Below are 27,181 nucleotides of genomic sequence, written 5' to 3'. Positions count from 1 at the left end.
AAATGAAAATATGGCACACATTTTATAGATCATTTTCTAATGAGGGCCTCCCAGAAACACAGAATGTTAAAATATGAAACAATATTGTCGTAATAACCGATGAGGGTGAATGAGCATTCATTGGGGGTTAAGATGCGTTATAGCAGGGGTGGGCAAACTATTCACCAATCTGGCGTCCTACAAGTGCAATCAGTGGATTGCCGTCAGGTGCTTCTTGTTTTCTGCAGAAATCTCATTGGTCAAAGTGACTGTGCCGGATCGGTTGGAACAAAAACCTGCACCAACAGCGGCCCTCGAGGACTGCTTTGCCCACCCCTGCGTTATACTAACCCCCCAAAACCAAATCCGATTTAACATCTCGTTAAGACGACCCAATAGGAACGCGGCTTCACTTTTTCTGTGCATCGGCGAGTGGGGGAGGAGAAGAGGCGTGCCCTCGTCTCGCTGTCGCCCCGCCCTCGTCCCCATGTAGCCCCGCCCTCTTTCCTTCCATTCCCATGGATCTGGTTACCCCTCGACATCTGCTGTCGCTCCGGCGAACAACGAACGGCGCCTCTCGAACCCGCGTCAAGCGGCCACCGATCTTTATTTCCACTCCCTCCCGTACTCCCGCACTCACCCGGGGCTCTTAGCGGACCTTCGCCCGCTCTCCTCGCTCTCTACCCCGGTGCCATCGTGCGGAACACTCGCGTTTTGTCTGCTCCGGCCGGCCGGCCGGGGGGTAGCGACGTCCTTCCTCTCTTTGGCCCGAGTGAGGGCAACCAAGCGCGGATGTCTGACGTGTAGAAGGTCGCTGTTCATTGAAATATCATGGAGTCTGTGGAGAAGGAGTGCGGCGCCCTGGGTGGACTCTTCCAGGCGATTATCAACGAAATGAAGGTAAGGCTCTTGTTGTGACGGACTGCACACTTTCGAATTAAAATGTAAAAATGATTTTACGGCCTTTGTGTAGTAGCTCCTCACAAAACAACACCCCCACTCCACTTCTCCACTTGGCCACTTTGCCACTGCAAACAGGACAAACTGGGACATCAAACATGTTTCTCTTTGTCTTATTTGCACAGTGTGCAGCAGGTTTCACGCCAGGACGTTTTTTCCAAAAAATCTCCATTGCAAACTCGTTTTAATCCCCATTTTTATATATAAAAAAGCACCTTTATTTCAATGGCTAGACACTTGTGTTTAATAACGATGAAAAGTATAGAAAACTTAAAATAACTTGCATTCAAACTAAAATGTTGCTGATGGTAGAGTTTTTTTATTACGTAATTATGTTTAAACTGGCATGTTGATTTTACAATTCTGTCATTTATTTTCCTTGGGCATGAACGTTATTTTTTCCGGAAAGTTTATCAACATGGTGACCGCATGCATAAACTATGAACCACAGCTAATCTTAAAAATAAACTTTTTGCATTAAACACATGACAATACTTTTTTTGGTATACAATTTTTCTTTTAATTCACTGTGCTTTCCATCACGTCAACAACCTAAAACACTAAAATTAAAAGAAACCACAACTTTCCCACTGTTTTAAAATCTCTAACCTTATTTCCTAAACCAAAGAAGCAATAGGAGAGCAACATCTGCCTAAGCCGGCAAATTCAAAGCATCACCATTTTTGTGAGTTTTGTCTGACCTCATGCCCCAAAATGTCATTGCCCTTTCTCTTGTCCTCATACCACCTGTAAATTAAATTTAAATCGGCTAATCTCTTGTCAAATTACCGTAAAATTCATTTAGGCCCTCCGTGACCTTTGACCTTATTACCCCCAAATGTAATCATGTCTACTGTTTCATATTACAAACATGCATTTTTTAATAAATCTATCTTGAACACAAACATAGAAATAGACCTAATACATAACCTCCGTATGTTGATTCATTGGCTGCCATTGACGGCGATAGACGTCAAAACCAATTTGGCCTGAAGCGACCAAACAATCGCTGCCTTTCTATTGGATTGGATGTCAACTGCCGTCAATAGTGCTGAACCATCAACAATGACAATAAATGAGTTTAGTACAGTATTTTTCCTTTTTATTTACGAAATAGGGCTCCTATAAATAAACAAAACTTAATTCACTAGAGAAAACATTCAATTACTTTTGGAAAAAAAACTAGTCAAAAATAGCCATCAGTGCTAAATTAACAAAAACCCTATTGAAACATCAACAATGACAGTAAAAGACTTAAGCACAATATATTTCATATGTTTTCTATTTAGGAAAAAAGTCGAAAAGCGTTATTTAATAGAGAAAAACTATGATTTGGATTCCTCACATTAAAAAAAAACGAGTAAAAAATGGCTGTCAGACGTCAACTCAATCAAAATGCTGTTCCCCCGTATTATTAAATCTGATGCCCCAAAATGTTCTTGTCCTCTTTTATCCCAGCTTGTACATTTTCACTAGATTAAAATCTCATCTGCGGAGCTTTCAGAAACATAACCATCTCCACAAAAGCCCCGCTTGAAATATCATCTAAAGTGCTCCCTGGGGTAATTGATTTGACATGCACCCATTTTGTTTTTTTGCTCATTTTAAAGCACCAAATGTTTTCGGCGCCCCGGTTTGAAGCATGTGTTTGTTGTCTGCCATGGTGGGGGGTTTCAAGTGGAGGAAGTGGAACCCGGGTGGTCTTTGCTTATTGGGGACAACAGATGGAAAGTGTGAACATGTTCATTGGGCTTCAGAGATGCCCCTTCCAAATAAGTCTTCATCGCTAGCTAGCGTGTCAAGCCCATAGCTAGCGTGTCAAGCCCATTTGTTATTGATTGATATCCTTTGGGACGATTATTTTAGGAGCCTCCGCCATGTTGACTTCCGATCCAAACTGATTTTTCTCAGTTTTGCCCGGACAGATCCGACGCTCCTGTTAAAAATAATGCCAAATACTAAAATATGACTAGTAAATGGTAAATCACTTTTTTGTGTTTATGTCAAGAAATGCTTCGTTCCGACATATTTTTGCATGTGAATTCTGAATTGCCTGGTTTTGCGAATCTGCTGATATAGTAAGGTTAAAAAGTAATATATCTATATATATAGAGCTATAAAAACATAATCATATAAAAGCGTGATATCAACAACAACAAAAAAAATAGTTGTGATTTGCTGGACATTTAGTTTTCGATTTATTTACAGTGTCAATTTGAATACATATAGAAAAATAATAAAACATTCTGTATGTCTATTCGTTTTCATTCTATTATTTAACTCCTTAAGTGCCATAGCATGTGATCATATTTCACTGCCATTGACGGCAAGAAGCGTCTAATCAAGTTAGACTGGGGGAGGATCATACGATTTCTGCCTGCCCTCCCAGTCAATTGGATTGGAGGTCTATCACTGTCAATGGCAGCCAATAAGTTAATACCTGAAAATGTAAACCAATACATTGAATACAAAATATTTTCGACACGATCCCCTGAAAATGATTTCCGATTTCCGATCGGGGTCATCCCTAATGGGGAAAGCATTAGCTTCTACCAAACGGGAGCTCTCGGCGATTGGGCGCCGCTTTTAGTTTGGGGCCTTTACTTTTGTGCCTGGGCTCAGGGGAAAGAATTGTATTGAAAAGCCCCGAGTCGGCACAATTTGTGTCCACTGTCCTAGACAGAGATCTGACCCCATTGCTGCCGCCTGACTGCTTAACACAAGCCGGGCGGCCAGCTTTGCGGGGGTTGCAACGACCCACAGTTTCCTGTGGTGATCTCAATTGTGTACAATTGTGTCTCGTATAAAAAAAGAAAAATCATAACAATTCGAGCCTTGCTTATAATATGAGCAGTGGAAACTCCATATATAAATTCAATGGAGTTTGTATACAGTAACGGAAACGGGTGAAAAAGATTGGGTATTAAAATGTTTTTGGTTTTAAATTTTAAGGGGAAAAAAAGCTGTAAAATACAGTTACACCTCTACTTACGAAATTTTGAAAAGTAAAATACAGTTATACCTCTACTTATGAAATTTTCAGGTTAGATTATGAAAGTGTTTTATATGCAAATGAGTGACTTGAGATACGAAAAAGATCCAAGTTACAAATTCCCCCAAAAAGTAAATGCATTTCCTCATCCGTTATTGTATGTAATGTACTTATTTACTAGTTTTCGAATGAAGCTAATGCTAAGATAGCATCATACAAGAATGACTGTCTGTGTATGAAACTATTTCACATTTTTACACACTTATTTTCCCAATAAGGACATTTCCCAGGTGTGTATCGGCAGATCTTGAAAATCACATGACTCTGAATCGAACTCGCGTACAGAAATCGGGACATCCCTAATCTCAGCGCATGCTTTTTACTCCTCATTTCTAGCCAAAACGTAAACCCCTGAGTACTATAACGTGATTCATGTGACCTGATTAGTCGAATAATCCCCTAAATAATCGTTTTGCCGCAGCGCTTCCAGTCAAAATGAAGGTCTATTGCTGGCAATGGCGCTTAATGAGTTAAAAGTCAAGTATTTCCTGTAATGGCTATCATTAAATGTTGTGGCACTCTCCAAAATAGATCTTTCGCTCTTTCCCTGGCTTGAATGTGTTTCATGGTGAGCTTCTGTTCTTCTTGCTCAAGGCATCGACTGATTAACCTGAACTAAATTCACTCCAGATTGTTTTTAAAAAATGCCGTATTTGTCATATAATGACCAGAGTGCTTGTGTGTATCCGACTTCCAGTAAATAACATCCATTTAACTTGCAATAAAAAACAGGAGAGGATGTTTAACTCTTTTTTTGCACCGCCAGCTATTGGTAGGCACATTTTAAACACCCTAAATGAGTTTATCGCCAGTAGACATCCCATCTGTTTGAACTGGGTGGGTGGCAACGTTCGTTCTTTAGCTGCCAACCTCCCATGGCTAACAGGCTAACTAGCAAACATGTATTGATCTTGAGCATGAGCGGTTAATGGTAGGGGAAAACATTAGCAAATACAGTAATCCCTCGCCATTTCGCGGTTTAACCTTCGCGTGTTCACAACATCCATATTATTTTTTAATATTTTTTTAAAGTTCATAAAAATGTGAAAATCCACCCTGAAACTCGTAACCAGAAGCCACTCTTGCTACTAGGACTAAAAAATAAATAAAAATATTTTTTACATTTTTTAATAGGGAGTGACCCTACTGTGCGTTTTTTTTAATTATCGCGGCCATGTTTGGTCCACATTAACCGCGATATTTGAGGGATTACTGCATTCACGTTAGCGGTTAGCATCTAAATAGCATCTAAATAGCATCTAAATAGCATAATCAATCACCTTCTGAGTAGACAACAACAACTTCACTAGCTTGCGTATAGATGGGAAATATTTTTGGCCAAGAGTTTACTAACAGATGATAATTGAACACAATTAGCTGCTAGATTGCTTTTAGAAAGATTTCCTTCTAACCTTATCAAACAGTCAACATAAGAGTTATGCTGTTATATCAGTTTTTTACAAACATACAGACTTGGGAGCCGTTTAAGAATATTAGTGCCTGATTTTTTTGTTTTTTTTCTGACCCTTATCAGAGCTCTTACCCTGTCTGGGAAGATTTCAGTGCCAAGGCCACAAAACTGCATTCTCAACTCAGGTGAGCAATGCTGTTTGGGGAAGATTTCCAATTTTTTCCCACCGCTGTTTTCATGTAAAAAACACTTGCTTATGCAGGACCACAATTCTGGCGGCCGTGGCCTTTTTAGATGCTTTTCAGAAAGTGGCGGACATGGCGACCAACTCAAGAGGTAAGACCGTTTAATCCACTCGGAGAAAATGACATCACATCATTAAATTCCGATTCGAAAAGTCAACAGAAATGAAACATCTACCTTGAAATGAAAACGATAATATCACAACAAGCGACGTGAAGCAGTTCATTATTACCGTATTTTCACGACTATATGGCACATCGTATTTTTAGCCGCAGTGTCAGTAACGATTACTATTTCTGTATTTTAAACACACAAAGGGCGCACCATTTTTTTAGACGCATATATATTATATATGAATATCTAACTGCAATAGCGCTGGCTACCGGAAGCAGCCCCAGTTTCCGGTGCGCAGTGACTGCTGGGATATATAGTTCTTGCACGCTACACCCACACGCTAAAAAAACGTTTTTAAAAAGGCAACGCAAGCAAAACTGAGTTCGGTTGTACTTTATTTAGCCATTTTACAACTTACTCACGTCATCATCACCCACAAATCAATCAAAGTCCTAATTTTCTGTGTCCGAATTGAACAATTATCCAAATGAGTCATCGAAAATGCTGAGTTTTATACGTTCGTCCAGGCGGCCACAATCCATTCGCAAATAGTAGCTATCTGGTAGCTAGCGTAACTTTTCCAACGGTGCTTTCCATGCTTCGTCATGCTGTGTTGATGTTGATGTATACAGGCCACAATCCATTGGGTGTATTTACAAAAGTACTACTACATATCCCAGCAGGAAAATAGTAGAGTCTGTGTACCCTATCGACTGGTTTATTTTATTTTATAGTGATAACAATTTTAGTATTGGTCCATATATAAAGCGCACTGGATTATAAGGCGCCCTGTCTATTTTGGCGAAAATTTAAGACTTTTATGTGCGCCTCATAGTCGTGAAAATACGGTCATTAAAAAATTGTTGGGACATCTTATTAGTAAAGCTGCTAGAGCCAAATAAAATAAAATAAAATTTAATATGTCGAATAAAGAGAAAAAATGACCATGTAGAAGAATTAAGAGTACTGTTACTTCTTCCCAAATCTACTCGTGTAAAAATGATGACTACTTTTGGGAAGTGCACTTCCCTCCAAAATCTCCCGTCAATCAAAGACGCAAAAATGAGAGTTTCCACGTAAAGTCGTGGCAGCAATCCAACGATGTGGTGCGATAGGCTGTATAAAAGCATGTGACCTGAAAAGGTCAGATATCCCCGTCCCAGCTGTTGCGCTTATATAAGCATCCACGGTTGCATTCAGAATTTCCACACAGGGTTTTGACCTACATATTGCTCTCGACGATCGACCAAAAAAAAAATCTGTGTCAATCAGCTGCGTGTGTGGCTCGTCTGCCGCGAGCTGGCTGACAAAGCAGGTCGGCAGACCTCATTAGGAGCGAAGAAACAATAAGCTTGGATTGTCACTTCTCCCAGTGGCCCTGAACTCTCCATGTCTTAAGAGCATGGGGGTTGTTGAAAGCCAGTCGGGATCTTAGTGTTTGTAGACGGGCTTTAAAATGGAAAAGTTGAGAAAATAGTCGTTTTTTTTATTCTCAGCCCTTTATTGAACGACCCTACCATGTACTGACATCAGAATGGGAACGAGTCGAATTCACCTTTCGCACCCCTGCTTGTAGTCGAGATGTCATCAGGAATGGCGTCAGCTTTTTGAAGCTTTGTCGGCCATTTGGATTTGCCGCCGAGCGGGATCAACGGGGCCGAGCCGGGCTTTGAAGTCCAGAAAAATGTTCTCTGAGGAAAGTGATCAGAGGTCCTGGCGGCCTCTGAGCGTGGGATTGGGTGATCCCCCAAAGCTCTCGTTTCAGGGCAGAAAAAGCTGCAATAACTTTCTATATAGGCCTGACGCTATCAATCTTCCAAACAGCCAGCGCGCTTCGATTTACACTGTAAATCTTTGTGACCTTTGCCAGAGAAAAGTTAGACGGAACTGGAGTTTAAAAGGAAGGTATTGCATGCTTTTCTGGTGTATATTATCGTTCTAGAGCACATTATAGTAACAGTTTTGCTCATTTTGAGTTCATTTTTTAGTTCTATGCACGGCTCCATAGAAGATTGCTTTACCATCTAAGGTACAGGTGTCAAAGTGGCGGCCCGGGGGCCCAAATCTGGCCCGCCGCATCATTTTGTGCGGCCCGAGAAAGTAAATCATGAGTGCCGACTTTCTGTTTTAGGATCAAATTCAAATGATGATCGATGTACATTATATTTCCTGATTTCCTCTTTTTAAAATGAATCATTGCAATATTTTCAATCGAATTTGATTTATTTTGTGTTTTTAGTTCAAAGCGCATTTTGTAAGATCTAAAAATAAATATATAGATATTTTCCGTTTTCCACTTTAATATCGAACATTCTTAAAAAATATATTTTGTTTCCATTTGAAATGAAAAACATGATTAAAAGAAATTTTCCATTAAGAAAAAAAAGCTCTAATAAACATTGCTTTAGATCTATAAAAACTGACTATTCAGGGATTTTGATCCAGTTCTTTTAATCCAATTAAAAAAGATCTAAATATGATATCTAAAATGGTCCGGCCCACATGAAATGGAGTTGACATTAATGCGGCCCGCGAACCAACCCGAGTTTGACACCCCTGATCTAAGGTCTGAAAATGGGACTCTGTCTCTTTACGAACCTCTTCCACAATGTGAATAGGGTTTTTGTAGTCGGTTAGCTAGCATGCTAGCATTAGATGTGCTATTCTCTTGTTGTCACGTGTCATTCTGCCGACATGTACTAGCTAGCGCTGCACTAAAAAGTAAGACACGATCATCAATTCTGGTTGTGACATCACAACCAGAATCGATGAAAAAAAGTGGGCGTTCCCTGATGCATGATTTTGACTGGAACAACTAGGAATTGTTAAAAAAGAGGGATAGATGTCCAATCATATGGATTGTGTTTTCAAAGGTTTTACCACTAGTAGACGTCTGATATAAACAAATGCTGTGTGAAATTAAACTGGGATAAAATAAGAGAACTTCAAAATCAAATTTCCCCCAAATGCCCAAAACATACATAAAAAACGGTGTATTGATAATTTTATAATACAATACTATTACCAATACAAGTACCAATTCTGTTTAGCACTTTTATATTCTATTCAATATCAAAGTTGACTCCTTATACAGTATTTTTGTTCTATTAACATCAAGCTGAACGCAAGAAAACAAAACAATAGCAACTCCTACAACAAACATATTTGAAAACCCTTGAGAAAAGCAACTATTTTCTTTGGCGTATGGCATATTTTAACATTTGGAAGTTACACGTGTGGCTCCCCGTTGATTGTTACAACAGTTTGGAATCCTTTCACCCACAGTGCCTTTAACATGATTGTCTGGATTTCAACAGAGTTTCCCTATTGCAGTCCAAAAAGGGAGAAAAGTTGATGAAACAGGATTTTAGGATTTTCCCCCGTTGACTCGTGGCGTTTTCACTAGCGGTAGCGACCTTATTTAGCATGCGCGCAGATGTGTGAAATGGCCACAGTCGCCGCTTCCTTTCGCCCGCGGAGTCCATTTATGGTCGACGCGTCATGTCGTGTGTTTTAGGAACTCTCGGGGGGGGAAGTGGGATGATGGCCGGTGGATCCGTCTTCAGACAAATCGCAGCGGGGTCCCTTAAACTTGCCTCAAGGCAGGGCTATTTTTAAAGGTGGGGTCAAGACAGTGTCTTCAATTGGATTTCAATTTAAAGCCAACTTTTGGGGACGTGCCATTTTACAATAGCTTTCTGCGGTGAGCATTTTGAGCCCTTTTTATAACCCCGTCGTCTGGATTAATATTTAATATTTAAGTATACAAGGATTGGGGTGATACAAAAGTACATGAAAAAAAAACTACTATAGAAAATTAAATAGCAAAATGCTTTTTAAAATAGGTGAATCCTGAATTGAAAAAAGTCCCTTTTTGAAATAAAAAAAATAAAAATGGGGATTGAAGAAATAGATGAAAATTTTATTTTATTTAAAAAAAAAAATTCAACATCATAATATATTATATAGCATTGTAATAGTAATAATAATAATAATTATAAACCTCATAAAAAAGATCCATTCAAATGAAAATCAAAGTCAAAGAGATTAAAATACAAAGAATATATATCTGGAAAGTCATTACAAAATAAATGTAAAAATTAAAAAAAAAAAATTAAAAAAAAAATTCAAAGTTAACCTCATAATATATTATATAGCATTGTAATAGTAACAATAGTAATTATAAACCTCATAAAAAAGATCCATTCAAATGAAAATCAAAGTCAAAGACATTAAAAAACAAAGAACACATCTAGAAAGTTATTACAAAATAAAGAAAATATGAAAATTAAAGACAAACTTATTTGAGAAAATATGAAAAATGAAATATTTTTTATTCCTTATTGATTCCTCTGTTAGTTCCCAGTCAAAATAATGTCCATACAATTACGATGGCAAATACACAGCTCGAGGCACAAAAATGTAGTCACAAAACAATTATGAGAAATTCCCAGCTGGAAAAAAATTTGTCTTACATAATAAGCAAAAGCATGCATAATACTGTTTTCTTTCCTTCCAGCCTTTTCACTCCCGGCTCACTTTTCATGCGCAAATTTTCCAGAACACAGTGTTCGCCTCAAGTCTGCTGTTTTGTCTTCTTAGTTTGGTATTTGGCCTCAGAATGAAAACTATGCGTAGCCCGCAAATGTGTTTTCTCTTCAATTATTATTCTAGCCTTTTGCCTGTTCCTCCTTTTGAACTCACGTTGACTTTCCATCGTAAAGGTCACAATCTCCTTCTTATGACTAAATTCATTCTTTATTCGCACTGAATCAGTGAGAGACTTTGTTGACCAAGGTTCGATTCTCCCAAAAGTCAATATGTATTTTCATTTAATTAATTTGACTATAGTTTAATCATTGTTTTCTTTGACTTTCCGGTTTTGCGGCGCCCTTGTCCAAAAAAAATGAAAGTATTTAATCCCGCCGGGCCGAATGGGATCCCCGCCAGGCCACTTCCGGCCCACGGGCCACACCTTTGACACCCCTGGCCTAAATCCTTCCAAATCATCGGGCCACATCGAACACGGCTTTTGCTATCCAGCTGCGACGCTTACGCGACAATAGCCGCCATCAACTCCGACACGACGGACGTCAATCTCCGTCCCCGCGCACGCTTTCATCGTTTAACACGAAACGTAGCTCGCCGCCGTAGCATTTCCGCGTAATCCGCTGATCTGGCTCCCCACGACGTCGTCATTCGCCCGTCCAGATGGCGATGAGGGATATGCGTCCCATCTGCCGGGCCGGAGAAGCCCGGCGTACCAGCAGATTAATACTTCCCTGACACACTGATCTACTAGCGCGCCTTGGCTCGATTCGCGCTTTGCAATGGCGCGCAATGCGTGGGAAAGCGTGGCCGCGAATGGCGATTCGGCGAGGGCCGCGACCGTTCGGGAAGGGCAATTCGGCGAGGGTCACAATCGCCTGGTGGGAATTTTGTGCAAGTCGGGAGGCCGGTCTGAGTCGGTGTGTTGTAAAGTTGGGCTAAGAGGATTAGCGGAACGCCTATGGCGGGCCTGGATAGCAAGAGCCGTGGAAATCCCACCGCCACCGCCACCCCCACCCCAACGAGGCTCTGACGGAACATTAGTCTTATGCTCGCCGCCCTTTGACCTCTCGCTAATTGAAACGTGTCCAAAAATGGCGGTCGTGTGTAGAAAACATATGGGAGGTAACGCTAGGCTAACCATGTGGTTTTTTAAAAAGGAAATTTAACCACTTGAAATGAGTTTGTCACTTGTAGACATATTGTTTTGACATGTGGGGTCAGTTGTTTAGTTGTTTTTGGTCATTTGGGGTGAATTTAACTCTTGTTTTATCAAGTGCCGTATTAAAAGTCAGACTTTTTTCATCCTTTGCGGCTTTGAAAGCTTTTTATATTTCCCTGTCTGACCATTGAAATCCGTTTTTGGTGCCTATTTGGCCTTTTCCTCCCATTTTACTATTGTTACGTTAATGTATGTTAGTTTCTGATAAGATAAAATCAATAGCGGTGAGTGACTTTAGCGGACATTATGAACTGAATGTTAATGTGTTTATCAGTAATAGACGTCCGATCCGTTTGTGGTGGGAGGGCGGCAGCCCATGATCAAATGAATTAGAGATAGTTTGTTATTATTACACTGAATATAAATGTTTTAAAACTTTAGCAATGAAACACGTCTAGCGGCCATGAGTTCAAAGGTGCCATTCAAGACAAATTCTTTCCCTGCATAAGATGTAAATATCTCAGGCTAACGCGTGGACATTCCCGCGTGGCTACGCTATGCCTTAGATTTATAGCGCCCCCCTTTTCAACCCCAATGAAAAACACATTCGGACAAAGAGCCTACTTTATTTTTAGAAAGGTTTATGTTCCACCTCCAAAACACGGCTTCTGCGCGTAATGTTCTCCAGAACGCCGTCACGCCACATAAGCCAGCGCGCCGGAGCCGCCAATGGCCGTGCGCGCTCGACAAAAGGACGAGTGTCTGGGACTCCTCCCTCGTGTGCGGACCAAAACAATCGCGGCCGAGGTGCTTTCCTCGCTTTGGGCTAATGACGCCGGTGCTAAGAGAAGACAGATGCCAGGAAGTGGCGCAAATGCAGTAAATTTAGCGCATAATTGCGGCCCTTCTCTTCTTCAAATGGCGGGACAATAAAAGGACTTAACTACATCCAGTGGTTCCTCGACTCAGGAAATCAATTGGTTTTGTAACTTGAATTTTTGTTCATAAGTAGAGACGCATGTTACTTGCAAAAGTCTGAATTCTTTAGCACACAGGTGTCAAAGTGGCGGCCTGGGGGGCAAATCTGGCCCGCTGCATTATTTTGTGTGGCCCGGGAAAGTAAATCATGAGCGCTGACTTTCTGTTTTAGGATCAAATTAAAAAAGTAGAGACGCATGTTACTTGCAAAAGTCCGAATTCTTTAGCCCACAGGTGTCAAAGTGGTGGCCCGGGGGCCAAATCTGGCCCGCCACATGGGCTAGGCGGTGCTAGGCGCCCAATCCATTTACACTAGGGAAACTGGGCAAAATGGATTGTACGTCTCGTGCTGTCAATAGTAGTATATATGTATATTAAATTTCCTGATTTTCCCCCTTTTAAATCAATAGTTGTAATTTTTTAATCCATTTTTTCTGTGTTTTTAGTTTAAAAATCATTTTGTAAAATCTAAAAATATATTTAAAAAAAGCTAAAATAAACATTGTTTTAGATCTATAAAAAATGAATATTCAGGGATTTTAATCCAGTTCTTTTAATCCATTTATAAAAAAAATCTAAATATTATATCTAAAATGGTCCGGCCCACATGAAATGGAGTTGACGTTGACGCGGCCGGCGAACGAACCCGAGTCTGACACCCTCCGCCTCACAGTTTTTGAGATCGAGGCTTCAATCCCCAGTGGCTTCCAACCTTCCTATGTGGAGTTTGCATGTTCTCCGTGGGTTTTCCCCGGGTACTCACATCTGTGGGTTTTCCCCTGGTACTCACATCCCCAAAACATGCATGCTAGGCTAATTGCTCCCTAGTTTTGGTTGAACACTTGAAAATATGCCCATTTTCTATGAAATATGTGAGAAAGACACCAAATTGCCAACGCTTGCTAGGACGTACGATTGGTCGCTCGTCGTTTTGGGACGGCGTTTGCGACAGGTCGATTGCGATTCTCGATCCAAATCGGTAGTCCGAAGAAATCCAAGAGAGAGGGTTGCGTAAAGTTCTCGTATTGAAGACATCAGTCGCTTCTGGCTTCTTGGCAGGGGAGCCCGGGACCGCTATATACCACGACAGGAGCCCCCCATCCCCCCCTTCCTGCAGGAATTAGGGAAGATGATCAAAATCAGAACTCCGTATTTAGACCACACTCAGCTGGACCTCTCTTCTTTGCAATTTCCCACCGCGGTTTTCAACTCGAGCGATAGCGGTCCGTTCAAAAAGAAGCGGAGAAAAGCCGATGGAAATTTGGATTTTGAGCGAAGGAACTGCTGAGTCACTTGCGGATGTTGTTCAAGCTGAGATAAATGACATGGCTGAGTTTGACTTGATCCCGTCACGTGGGGGTGTTGGAGCCAGAATCTTGGACGTAATAGCTTTCCCAGGTTTTTCCGCCGTCCAACGACTTCCGCCAAGAAAACCAAGTAAAACACATTCGACTGTCTTCCTATTTTACCAACAGATTAACATGTAATAGTTGGATTTTTTTCCCCCTCGGCTGACGCCATTTGGCAGCATTTATCGACACTCAAATGTGCCAAAAAATCATGTTGTGTAGGCTCTTTTGAGATTTCACCCCAAATATGCCCCCAAATGTTCAGGAAATGACCCACAAATCCCCTAAAATTATTGAGAGAAAATCAACCAAAATATTGAAAATCGATAAATGCCAAAAAAAGGAAAAGAAAACAAACACTAAAATGGAGGGATACATTTTTATTAAGGGTCCTTTAAAAACAGCATAAAAAATACGCAAAACAGACAACCGCAAAAAATGTAGAAATGCAAAAAAAATGACAAAAACATCCATTATTAGACCTTCAAACAAATCCCACCAAAATATATTAAAAACTATAAAAACTGACGAATTGGAAAAATAAAATAGCAAAAATTGCAAAAAACAACCCCGAAAAACAGAAAACACAAAAACTGAAAAATACAAAAAAATAACATTAAACCGTGAAAATATGAAAAAAAAAATCCTGCCAAAACATCAAAACTGCAAAAAATCCCAGAAAATACTAAACTACAAAAACGTAAACTTCAAAACCCCCTTTGTCAAAACTACCAAAAACTTCATCTTTATAGTTTCAGTCCTCATAGCAGACTCATTAGCTACTATTGACAGCACGAGACGTACAATCCATTTTGCCCAGTTTCCCCCAGTGTAAATGGATTGGACGCCTAGCACCGCCTAGCCCAAAGATCACTTCACCCGCACGTTTGCCACAGTTTCCTGGCGCGTGACAGTGACTCATACTTGTCCCGTGCCTCCATCCGGCGAAGGCCCGAGGCCGAGAGGGGGGTCTCGGGGTCGGGCCAGGAAGCGTCTGCACCTCCCCAGGATGTTGCTGTCACTTGATTCTCTTCGGGGAGGGAGCGGAAGAGTCGGCCGGCCGGCTCGAGGGGGGAAAGGAAGTAGCCGTGCGCAGGTGCAGCTGCTAACGGCTCGTCAAATCTTTAAATAGAAAATGGCAACGCTCTGTTAATCCCTCGCCGTAAAACCGCTCCCGTTACGGTCGCTCTGCGACCTATCGTGAGATTTTAAGGGGCCCCTATCACGAGGGGGCGAGGGAGTACTTCTACTACTGAATTCAATCGATTAGACAACTTGGAGCCAAAAGAGCGCAAAAAAGTCATTCATTCATTTTTCATCGCGGGGGGTGCTGGAGCGGTACACAGTCGATTGGTCGCCGGTCTTTTGGTCGCCCGGAAGGTTATTGATACCATTTTAAATCGTTGCTCAAATTCCCTAAATACAAACTGCGAATTACTATTTAGTCATACTTAATGCCCTAGTAATTATTAGGCTAAAGAAAAGCTCCAAATTTCCCTTACTTTTATTGTGTTTTGTTGGAGAACTTGTTAAGACCCTGAATGACGTAGCTTCTTAAAGGGACAACGCATGTACATACAAACTCTTATACACTCACACGTTGGCTCAGTGAAACTACTCATGGCCATTGTTGGCTTTTATTGATGTGTAGACCGTGTAGTTTTACCTTGTTTGGTCGCCGGTCTTGTGGTCGTCGGTCTTTTGGTCGCCGGTCTTTTGGTCGCCGGTCTTTTGGTCGCCCGTTGTCGCGGTCGGGGCGACCAAAAGACCGCGACCAAAAGACCGCGACCAAAAGACCGCGACCAAAAGACCGCGACCAAAAGACCGGCGACCAATCGACCACATACGATTGGTAATAGTATTGTATTGTAAAAGTATCAATACACAGTTCTTTATGTATGTTTTGGGCATTTTGGGGAAATTTGATTTAGAAAGTTCTCTTGTTTTATCCCTTTGGGCAGTTTAATTTCACACAGCATTTGTGTATATCAGACGTCTACTAGTGGACTAGACCGGCGACCAAAAGACGGCGACCAAAAGACCGGCGACCAATCGACCGCACACGTGCTGGAGCCTATCCCAGCCGACAGGTTGGATTGGTGACCAGCCAATCGCAGGGCAAAAATACACAAACGGCAAGCATTTACACTCATACCTAGATACAATTAGCCTGGCATGCACGTGTTTGGCATGTGGGAGGAAACCAGAGTACCCGGAGGAAACCAGAGTACCCGGAGAAAACCCACACAGGCCAAGGGAAAACATGCAAACTCCACATAGAAATTTCAGAACTGTGAATCCACGGAACTAAGACGACAGTTATTGATTTCCTTTATCGTTATGCTATTATTTCCTTCATTGTATTGACCTCAGGTCGCTTCCTCTTGATTTTGGGGCGTTTTTCCTCACTTCCTGTTGATTTGGTTCCATGACATTTATCTTGGCGGGGCATGGACGCTAATGCCCCGCCCACTTGAATAGTGTTTAGCAAACAGAAAGAACCGGAAAGGCAGAGCGGGCCAGGAAGAATGGAGGGATATCCCCTTACAGGTTTCCTCCTTTTTCCTCCGGGCCAAGAACTGTGGCCAGTCGGCGTCCAATCCTCCTAAGGATAAAGTTCAAACTACACGAATGAGTTAATCTGACTGAGTAGGCGTCCAATCCATTTAAAGAGGGAGAGTGGCAGGAAATGTTCATTTGTTGTTACTCACCTAGTTCAAATGGATCGGACGTCTACTAACGATAAACTCATTTGTGGGAGGGTGCCTTAGACTCATAAAAAATTACTTATAGAGAGAATTGTTTTTTTTTTTAGCTTCCCCTTTGGGTTTTTTATTATTGTAATGTGGGAATAGGTATTTTCAAATTGGAGGAAAAATGACAGATTGGCAATCTGTGGCCCAGATTACCAGAGGATGAATGGTGTGGTCGCTGAGATGCTGTCGGCATGTCTGAGCTTTAGAGATTAAGACAGTTTAATTACACTTGAGCAGAGAGGAAAAGTACTGCTCAAAATATGTGACGGCTGCCATTCGCGGGGAAGCGTCTTCCTCTCATTTTTTCATAATGTTTGCGTTTGACACTCCCAAAAACATCTCAAAAGCGCACATTTTTATGTTCAAAGTAGTGCTTTTTATATAGTCGTAATATATATTGGTTGGCTTTAGCGTTCATGTGATTGAGAAATTAATGCAATATTATTTTATGGGGAATTGTTGGATGGAAATACATTTCGGGAGGTGGTGATTCATTGTAAATTGTCCTTTTGGATTTTTATTTAAAATATAGTTAAACGTGATAAATGGTAGATTTTTGTATTTTTTTCCTGATAATATTTGATTTATTTAAAAAAAAATCAATAATGTGAGAATATTGAATGCTCACTTTATTTCATTTAAATTCATATTCATTATTAAATATAATATATACATACTGTAATGATTAAAAAGCTATTGCAAATTTAAAAAAAAACATGCATGTGTTGCTCGTTTAGAAATGGCCAAAATCACTAAACATACTTTTCTTTCAAAAAGTATTTGATTCATATAAACATATAGATATATTTGAATAACATGACAAAAAAGGAAAAATATAAATTCTAGTTCTCTTGTATTGGTTACTTTTCAAATGAATACTAAAAAAATATGTGGGCTTTTCTGCATACATTCATTTTATGATTGTAAAGTAATGTGTTGTTTAAATTGTTTACTTGTTTAAATGAAATTTAAAAATGTCATATTCATCTTTTGTGGACATGTTTATTTTATTTTTCCAAAGTTATTCCATATTCTTATCGCTTCCCTTTTAAATGAGTTTTAAAGATGGGTTATCTTTTATGTCTACATTTTTCTTACATTTTTAGTTATCTTCATCCTTCAAAAAAACATTGATGGATAGGTTTGGTTTCAATGATGGAATTTTTCTTTTTTTTTTGCAGGCGCCACCAGAGATATCGGCTCAGCTCTGACCAGGATGTGCATGCGCCACCGCAGCATCGAGACCAAACTACGCCACTTTACAAAGTAAGCGTGGTGGTCTAACCTCCGGCTTCTGTTCTGTTCCGATCCGGCTCGACCAACCTTGGTCTCGGAGCCGCTAAAGCCATTTGCTACGACCCGTGCTTCGTTTTCGCAGCGCTCTGGCGGAAGGCCTGGTCACGCCGCTGCAGGACCGAATGGAGGAATGGAAGAAGACGGCCAATCAGCTGGACAAGGACCACGCCAAAGGTCAATCCCGCCGAAAGCCATCCTAATTAAAACTATAATCACAAATATACCGTAATTACTCGAATATAACATGCAGATTTTTGCTATATAATTAATTCCAATAGTTGGGGGTGCGTGTTATAATCAATAACTAAAATAAATTACAAATTTTCGATCGGAAAAAGCATTGTCAAACTCACTTTGACGCACGGATTTTACGTCATCTCCTAAAGCCGACGCACGGATTTTACGTCATCTAAAGCCGATCGAAAATCGGAAAGCCGAGACCACCACTGCCCCCCTCTAGCCTCGTACTCGTCTCAGTTCACCCTCTCTCAGTTCAGTGTTTTAATCAATAACTAAAATAAATTACAAATTTTCGATCAAAAAAAGCATTGTCAAACTCACTTTGACGCACGGATTTTACGTCATCTCGTAAAGCCAATCGGATGATGTGTTGTGGGAGGAAGAGGAAGTGGATGAAGGAAGCGTGGACGTTGATAGGATTCTCAACGAAGAGATGTATGAGAGGACAGACAAAGAGAGAGAGGAACTCTTCATTTGAAGGATTCTAATGAATAAATTTGTTTGAACAAAACAATCGTGAAACGAAGAAAAAAAGGTAAGATTTCTGATTTTCGTCAGCGGGAAATTTTAGGTGCGCACTATATTCGAGTACTGCGTTTTTCCAGATTTTTTTGGCCCAAAATTACCTGCGTGTTATTTTCGAGTGCGCGTTATATTCGAGTAATTACGGTATTAGACCAAGGGTGATAGACTCGGGTTGGTTCGCGGGCCGCTTTAACGTCAACTTGATTTAAATTCAACGTGGGCCGGACCATTTTAGATATAATATTTAGATTTTTTTTAAATAAATTGATTAAAAAAACTGGATTAAAAGCCCTGAATATTCAGTTTTTTTATGGATCTAAAAGAATGTTTATTTTAGCTTTAAAAAAAATTTTTTTTTAGATTTTACAAAATTATTTTTGAACTAAAACACAGAAAAAATCGATTAAAAAATTACAATTATTGATTTAAAAGAGGAAAAATCAGGAAATTTAATATACTCTTCATTTTAATTTGATCCTAAAATTGAAAGTCGGCACTCATCATTTACTTTCCCGGGCCACACAAAATGATGCAGTGGGCCAGATTTGGCCCCCGGGCCGCCACTTTGACACCTGTGTTAGACATTTCTCCTCTTGTATTCCAACAGAGTACAAAAGGTCCCGGCAAGAAATCAAGCGGAAGTCATTGGATACCATCAAACTCCAGAAAAAGGCTAGAAAAGGTGAGAAACCAGCTTGAATTGAGTTGAACTAGCGCCCCCTGTTGGTAGTTTCAGGCGTTGCATCAGCTGGCAAGATGACATAAACAGGGTGATTCCAAAGGAATGACCCTATTTTATGATCAAATATTATATGAAGGAAAAATAATACAAAACAAACCCAGTATGTTTTGATTTAACGCTAACGTTGCTTGTTTTTTTTTCTCTCCTTGACGTTGTTGTGGCTTTTTCTCCTCGACTTTAGAGCTTCTCGGTATGTCTGCATGCGCTTGTTCTTCAAGGCGTTGGCGTTAGAACATTCATTGTGTCCTGTTTCATTCACCCACACTGACGGCGATAGGCGTCCAATCCATTTGCAGTGGGAAGGGTTGGCAGTGAAACGTCATTTAAAAACATGCATGCTAAATAAAGCTCATTGATTACTCTAAATTGTCACTAGCTATGAGTGTGACTAGTTTTCCTTTGTCTCCTTGTGCCCTTCAATTGGCTAACCACCAATCCTGGTTGTTCCCTGCCTGGTGCCCATAGTTGGCTGGAATAGGCTCCAGCACCCCTGCAACCCTTGTGAGGATAGGCAGTATGAAAAATGAATGAGTTTAAATTACATTGTAAAAAGGGGAAACATGTTAATATTCTCTACACACACACACGCGCACACGCACACACGCACACACAAAAAAGTAAATAATGTTTTATGATCAAATTGAAATGAAGATTATATATATAAACATATATACATATATAAATGCATATATATATACATATATACATATATATATACATGTATATATATATACATATATATATATATATACATATATACACATATATACACATATATATACACACAAAAGTGAATATATGTTTTATGATCAAATTTAAATGAAGATTATATATATATATACATATATATATATACACAAAAGTGAATATATGTTTTATGATCAAATTTAAATGAAGATTAAATATACATATATATATATATATATATATATATAAATAATAAAATCTTCATTTAAATTTGATCATAAAACATACTTTTGTGGACCGCTCCAAATGATGTAGTGGGCCAGATCTGACCCACAGGCCGCCCCTTTGACACCTGTCGCTTAGACGATGTGATGTTTTTTTTTTGAGGAATAGAATTTAGTTTCTAAAGCAGTGGAAAAACATGAAGCTTGTTATAAATCTCTATTTTCTGGTCGTCTATCGCCGTGCAAGTGTGTCTTTTACCGCGCCCTTGACGAAGACATTTGTGATCAAATCCATTCCAGGCTTTCCCAGTCATTACCAGTTAACGCCGCATCCCGCCATTCTCTCTGACATGCTTCATTGTCCTCCCATTGACGCGGACGTGAAGCCACCACATAAACATCCGCTTTCTCGTTACATTTTCTAATCATCCTTCCTTTTTTTTTTACTGCTTTTCATGGTCAGGGCGGGGTAATTTGCGACCGCAGTTGGACAGCGCCATGCAGGATGTGAGCGACTTATATTTGCTCATGGAGGAGACGGAGAAGCAAGCCGTGCGCAGAGCTCTTCTGGAAGAGAGGGGGCGCTATTGTGCCTTCATTAACTTGCTCCAGCCTGTTGTGGTGAGGAACAGTAGCTAGAATGTTGGAATATTTGTGTGGGGATTTGGTGAATTACACTGGATTAAGAACATCATCATAACACACTACAGTACAATTTTTATTTAAAGTTCAATTTTATTTCTTAATCATTGTTGTAGTTAGCGCAGGAATAGCATAGCTGTCAACCTCGGCCAATTGCTCCCATTATTAATGATTGCAATTGGAAAATATTAAGCTATTAAGCTACCGTACAAATGCAATGTGGCAAATATTTACTCACATAGAGCGCACTGAATTCAAGATTCTGTTGCTGTTTGACGCTGACATCTTGACTGTTAAGTACATTGCTTGCTGATGTGCTATATTCATATATGGGAGAGGCAGACCTATGAAAAGGGAATGCGCACATCATGCTTAAATATAACATTGATGACAATATTAGCAGTTGACGATGACGTTTTCGTCTAAAATGGGTAAAATTAGAAAGTTTTTTTATTTTTTTACAAAAAACGTACTCTAAAAAAATAATTTTTCCGTACAAAAGTTGTTATATAGCGTATACAAAAATGTATAAAATATGGGAAAAACGTATAAGTTGACAGAAATGGAATCGTGACTGTACTGTAATGGGTGGGTTAAAAAATTGTACAGAGACAGTTTTCAAAATCAAAATAATATTTAGTACACACCGTAAAAACACTGTCGCAACATCGCGTTTTTTCAGATCTTGGAACCTATTAATCGTGATAAATGAGGTATTATTGTACATGTTGGTGTAATTTTCCAACCTTGCCAATATAGTAGTAAATGTAAGTTATTATTCATAAGGTGTATTTGATTTGTCAGAATCTTGAGATTGCTATGTTGGGAGAAACAACACACTTACAAGCCATTGCCGATGACCTCACGTTGCTGACGGAAGACCCGCACAAACTTCCTCCAGCCAGTGAGCAGGTATCACATTGAAGAAATGACAATAACAAATAATAGTAATAAAAAAAGAACGCTATGTTCCGAGCGAAAATGGATTGGACGCTGAGTGCCGTACTGTTTTGTGCTCCCGCAGGTGATCCGGGACCTCAAAGGCTCGGACTTTACCTGGTCCTACCAAACCCCTCCTTCCTCCCCCAGCAGCATTACCTCGAGAAAGAGCAGCACGTGCAGGTGAAAATCCATACAAACAAACAAAAATATCCAAATTAGTGAAAACTCTTGCTAAAAGCTATCGCGCAAACAGTCTCCTCCAGATGCCGTCGGCGGGGGCGCATCGGCTCAGCAGTGTCTCCTCCCATGACTCGGGCTTCGTCTCCCAGGACGCCAACACCCACTCCAAGCCTCCTTCTCCCATGCCATCGGACATCACCAGCCAGGTAGAAATCCTTGCCCGCCCACTAGCACGATAGAATCCCATACCTGTCAACCTCGGCCAATTTCTCCCCTTATTAATGATTGCAATTCCCCTTATCAAGCGATTAAAAAAAAAACGTAAAAAAATGCAACGCAGCACATATTTACTCACATAGGGCGCAATTAAAAGTATACAATTTTCTCCGTAGTGGACGGGGTACCCAATCAGTATGCACTAAATTCAAGATTCTGTAGATGTCGCTGTATAACGCTGTCAGCTTGAATGTCTTAATACATTGCTTGCTGACGTGCTATATTTATCGTGTGCGGTCGATTGGTCGCCAGTCTTTTGGTCGCCGTCTTTTGGTCGCCAGTCTTTTGGTCGCCCCGACTGCGACAACGGGCGACCAAAAGACCGACGACCAAAAGACCGACGAACAAAAGACCGGCGACAAAACAAGGTAAAACAACACGGTCTACGCATCAATAAAAGCCAACAATGGCCATGAGCAGTTTCACTGAGCCGACGTGTGAGTGTATAAGTTTGTATGTACATGCGTTGTCCCTTTAATAAGTTACGTCCGTCAGGGTCTTAACAAGTTCTACAAAAAACAATAAAAGTCCGGGAAATTTGGAGCTTTTCTTTAGCCTAATAATTACTAGGGCATTAAGTATGACTAAATAGTAATTTGCAGTTTGTGTTTAGGGAATTTGAGCAACGATTTAAATGGTAATTATCACTTACCTTCCGGGCGACCAAAAGATCGGCGACCAAAAGATCGGCGACCAAAAGACCGGCGACCAATCGACCGTGTACCATATTTATATAGCGAAAAAGCGGACATGTGGAAGGGGAATACGCGTGTAGCATGTAGCAGTCGCCGATGCTAGCAGTGCCCGAGACGATCCGGATTAGAGCCAAAATGGGCGATACGAGATCAGTTTTAAAAAAAAAACATACTTTAAAAAATCCTGTACGATAGTTGTTACATAATTTGAAATGAGAAAAAATACTGGAAAACGTATAAATTGACAGGTATGGAATCCCAACGTTAAACTTGACTTTACAAAGCGAATTCTGTCTGAAAAGTAAGACTCTTAGCCATCTCTCCATCCCTCACCGACGTGTCCTTTTGGCTCTCCTCCACCTCCATATTTGTCTTCCCTCCCTCCATCTTCCTTCCCAGAAATCCACCAGCTCGGCCTCGTCCGAGGCTTCCGAAAGCTGCCGCTCTGTCAGCGAGTGCAACTCCCCCACAGCGGTTAGTCGCGCTCACCCACCGGCCGCTCTCTCCCATTATGCGCGCAGTCTTTTCAATAGCCCGCCTTAGCCTTAGCCGGCCGGAGCCTAGGGAGGCGGCTGGAGCTCCAATTTGGACAATTTGTGGACGTGAAGCACTCTGACTGGGGCCTTTGTGTCATTGATTCTGCAGTTTGGCTCATGCTCGTCCTTCGGCACCTTCCGCCCCGCTTTCTCTCACACTGGCGCCATCAGGCCTCTGTCTGTCATACTTCCCGCCTCCCCCACATTTAACCGCTCCCCCGGATCCAGCACCCCCTCACCCACATCAAAAGCTCCTAGCTGGAAGGTTTGTTTTCATTTGCACTTTTGACTTTTGGGTTCTTTCTGTCCTTCTCTCTCGCTTCTTTGCTTCTTGTGTCGCCTTTCTATTGGTCATCAACTTCCGTTTCCTTCTTGTTTTCTATATTTATATGGATATTATTTGATATTTAAAAAAAATTGGCGACATCATTTAATGTCGGCGCGGATTCATGAGCCAAATCAGAAGCTTGGTGAATGGACGGTTATTCGTTATTGAACACACAATAGAGAAATGTATCATTTCATTCGCGTATTTTCTGGACTATAAGTCGCACCTATTTGGGAGTTTTTGTTTTTTTACCTCTAGTAATTGCCAACAGCTTGTTGTCTTTGTAGGCCAAAGTTATCCCAAAACTGGGTTTATTATTTTTATTTTTTCTCTTATAAATTTGACATATGTTTTTTTTTTTGTTTCTGATAAATTTAAAAAAAAACAGCCCCCCAAAATGCAACTTATACTCGGGTGGGACTTTTTAATCTTTTCCCTTTTCATTGTGCATTCTTCGGCTGGTGCGACTTATAGTCCGGAAATTACGGTTCCACGGTAAAGACAGTCAAAGGATGCAATGGCCAAATTCTTTCATTTTGACTTGTTAAATAGACAATGGGAATCAGGTAAAAAAAACCATCGGCTTTTATAATGTATTTTAAGCCGTTGGCGGCGATAAATGGATACCCCAAAATGTAAATACTTATACTTACACTAAAGAAACAAGGAGGAATACAGGACTTGTATGCTAACATGCTAAAAACAAAAAAACACCTTAGCACACAAGCGAGAGAGTAAAAGATGAGAGCTGAATTGAAAGATGGCGGGACGCTACTTGTGCTCATTGCCACCACTTCAGGAGTGGGCCAAAGCGAGCCAGTGCGAGCCATCCTTGGCCAGCACTTTGCAACGGCGGAGAGAGTCGCCGGAAAAAATGAGGGACGCGGAAGCTCCGCCCAGTCCCAAGGCATACCCTGATGCCAGAATGAACTCGGGAGTTCTCACGGCTAAGGTAAGACCAATAAAAAGGGCGTGGCGTTGGCGGTTGGCTTGTGGGATTTGACCAAATGCTTATTCCTCAGCACGGGGAGCCTCTGTCCCCAGCGGCCAGTACGCTGGCCATGGTCCTGACCCGAGGGCTCAGCATGGAGCAGCAGAAGAGCAGCCGAGACTCTCTGCAGTATTCCAGCGGCTACAGCAGCCAGACCAACACCCCCTCCTGCTCGGAGGACACCATCCCCTCCCAAGGTAAAAGCCATCCAGTAACCCTAGTGAGCAGCGTATAAAAAAAAGAAAAAGAAAACTCGTAATAACTTAAGGCTAACGGCTGTCAGTCCGACTTATGCTGCGTTGAGATTGGCGTTTTTTTTTGTTTGTTTTGAATTGAATTGAACTGAATGCTTTTATTGTCATTTTACAAGTAGTATAATGAGATTTAAAGTTTCACCACAAAATGCACAAACAACAAAAACAAAAACACAGGCAAATAAATAATCACTAAATAAGTAGCGCACAACATAAGTAGGGAAGTGCACAAATAACAACAAAGAAAATGAAAAGATAATAAATAATAATTAATGAATAAGTGTTCAGTCCAAGGGTCAGTCGCATCAAGTACAAATATGTAATAGTGATTTCAACCTGGTCATTTTGTGGCTATTTACTCGCAATATGACTTCAATTTGCTAATTATTAGACCCAAAGTCATTTTCGCCAATTTCGCTCTTTTGAGTCTATCTAAGCCACAGGTGTCAAAGTGGCGGCTCGGGGGCCAAATTTGGCCCGGCGCATCATTTTGTGTGGCCCGAGAAAGTAAATCATGAGTGCCAACTTTCTGTTGTAGGATCAAATTAAAATGAAGAGTATAGATGTATAATAAATTTCCTGGTTTTCCCCCTTTTAAATCAATAATTGTAATTTTTTAATCCATTTTTTCTGTTTTTTGTTCAAAAATAATTTTATTAAAATCTAAAAATATATTTAAAAAAAGCTAAAATAAACATTGTTTTAGAATATTCAAGGCTTTTAATCCAGTTATAAAAAATATATAAGTAAAATGGTCCGGCCCACATTAAATCGAGTTGACGTTAATGGGGCCCGCGAACCAACCCGAGTCTGACACCCTTGATCTAAGCGGAATGTCATTTTACGTATATTTACTCAGAATATCTCTTCAGTTTCCCGTGTTTACAGTAAAAGTGGTTTTCGTGTTGTTCCAAATAGAAATTTTAAACGAATGACTTTCTGTCCGCAGGGTCGGATTACGAGTGCTACTCTCTAAACGGTGACGCCGAAGCCCAAAGCGACTTTGACAAGTGGTCCACCGTCCCACGCCACAGCAACCTCGCCCAAAACTACCGCCGCATGATCCAAACCAAAAGGCCGGCCAGCACGGCGGGCCTCCCGGGGAGCAAGGGCTCTTCCGACGGGACCCCCGCGGCCCCCGGCACCGCCACCATTCGCCGCACACCGTCCTCCAAGACCGGGGCGCGGCGCGCTCCATCCGCCTCGGGCCCGATCCCCATCCGCCCTCCCGTCGTGCCGGTCCGAACCCCAGACGACGGCAACGAGGAGTTTTTCTACCCGGACGACCCATTGGCCGGCGACCGCGCCGGGTCGTCCCCTCGGCAAAGGAGCCCCCCTGACGCGGCGTGGAACCGAGGCGCTTCCGAAGAGGATCCGACGCTCGCCGCTAACCGCCACAGCCTGGTGGAGAAGATCGGCGAGCTGGCGGCGAGCGCCCGGGCCCTCGGCGAGGGTCAGTTCCCTTTCCCTGGCTCGCCTTCGAGGGATCCGGCGCCACGCCGGGCGTCCCCGGAACCCCAAGAAAGCACGAACATGCTGGTGACCATTCGTCGGGGCGTCAAGCTCCGCAAGACGGTCACTGACGACCGGTCGGCCCCGAGAATTCTGCGGTAGCCGAAGAGTGGAAATGGCGGCAACGGCTCCACAAGCGTCATTTCTCGTCGTGCTTTTTTTGTTTCACGCTAGCGTATTTTTTGGGGGGTTTGCTTTGTCGTGTGTGTCCATTGTGTCCTTCTTTTTTCCCTCTTTTTTTGGTGACAGGAACCTTCAAATAAGCGCACGACAGCCCGCTTTTATGACGAATGTTGCCTCATTTTTCTCCCGTCGTGGCGGTGCGATGCTCCGCAAGTTTCTGTGCGTGTGCTGTTTCCCATCTTTACTCTACAAGCGCCATTATTACAGTTGTTTCATACGCAGAGCAGCAGTTGGGTGATTTATGTCTAATACGAGCAATATGGCAGTGTTTTTATCACTGTCCTGCACTGTCGATATATCCTGCAATTAAAGCAGCTTTTTACTGCCAACTGCTTGATTATTGTCTTTGACAGCAAACGCCCAAATCTATTCAAAA

General features: G+C 41.3%; 1 protein-coding gene across 2 annotated transcripts; it reads left to right on the top strand.

Moving 5' to 3' along the window:
• The first annotated feature begins 353 nt into the window (after positions 1-353).
• On the top strand, positions 354-27,134 carry LOC144070885 (protein MTSS 2-like). Of its 2 annotated transcripts, XM_077595396.1 has the most exons (15): positions 354-879; positions 5,526-5,587; positions 5,665-5,738; positions 17,734-17,818; positions 17,931-18,022; positions 19,221-19,295; positions 20,730-20,887; positions 21,713-21,820; positions 21,933-22,030; positions 22,104-22,236; positions 23,401-23,475; positions 23,647-23,802; positions 24,665-24,817; positions 24,888-25,053; positions 26,060-27,134. In XM_077595396.1, the coding sequence occupies exons 1-15, from the start codon at positions 811-813 to the stop codon at positions 26,722-26,724; spliced, it is 2,169 nt and encodes a 722-aa protein (XP_077451522.1). In that variant the 5' UTR covers positions 354-810; the 3' UTR covers positions 26,725-27,134. The 2 variants fall into 2 exon arrangements, with proteins under 2 accessions (XP_077451522.1, XP_077451523.1); XM_077595397.1 differs by lacking the exons at positions 23,401-23,475; positions 23,647-23,802 and having other exon boundaries at positions 356-879.
• Positions 27,135-27,181: the final 47 nt, after the last annotated feature.

The sequence above is a fragment of the Stigmatopora argus genome, chromosome 3 (assembly GCF_051989625.1).
Source record: "Stigmatopora argus isolate UIUO_Sarg chromosome 3, RoL_Sarg_1.0, whole genome shotgun sequence".
Lineage (NCBI taxonomy): Eukaryota > Metazoa > Chordata > Actinopteri > Syngnathiformes > Syngnathidae > Stigmatopora > Stigmatopora argus.
The sequence above is the reverse complement of the archived record's forward strand: the minus strand, read 5'-3'. Positions and strand labels throughout refer to the sequence as shown.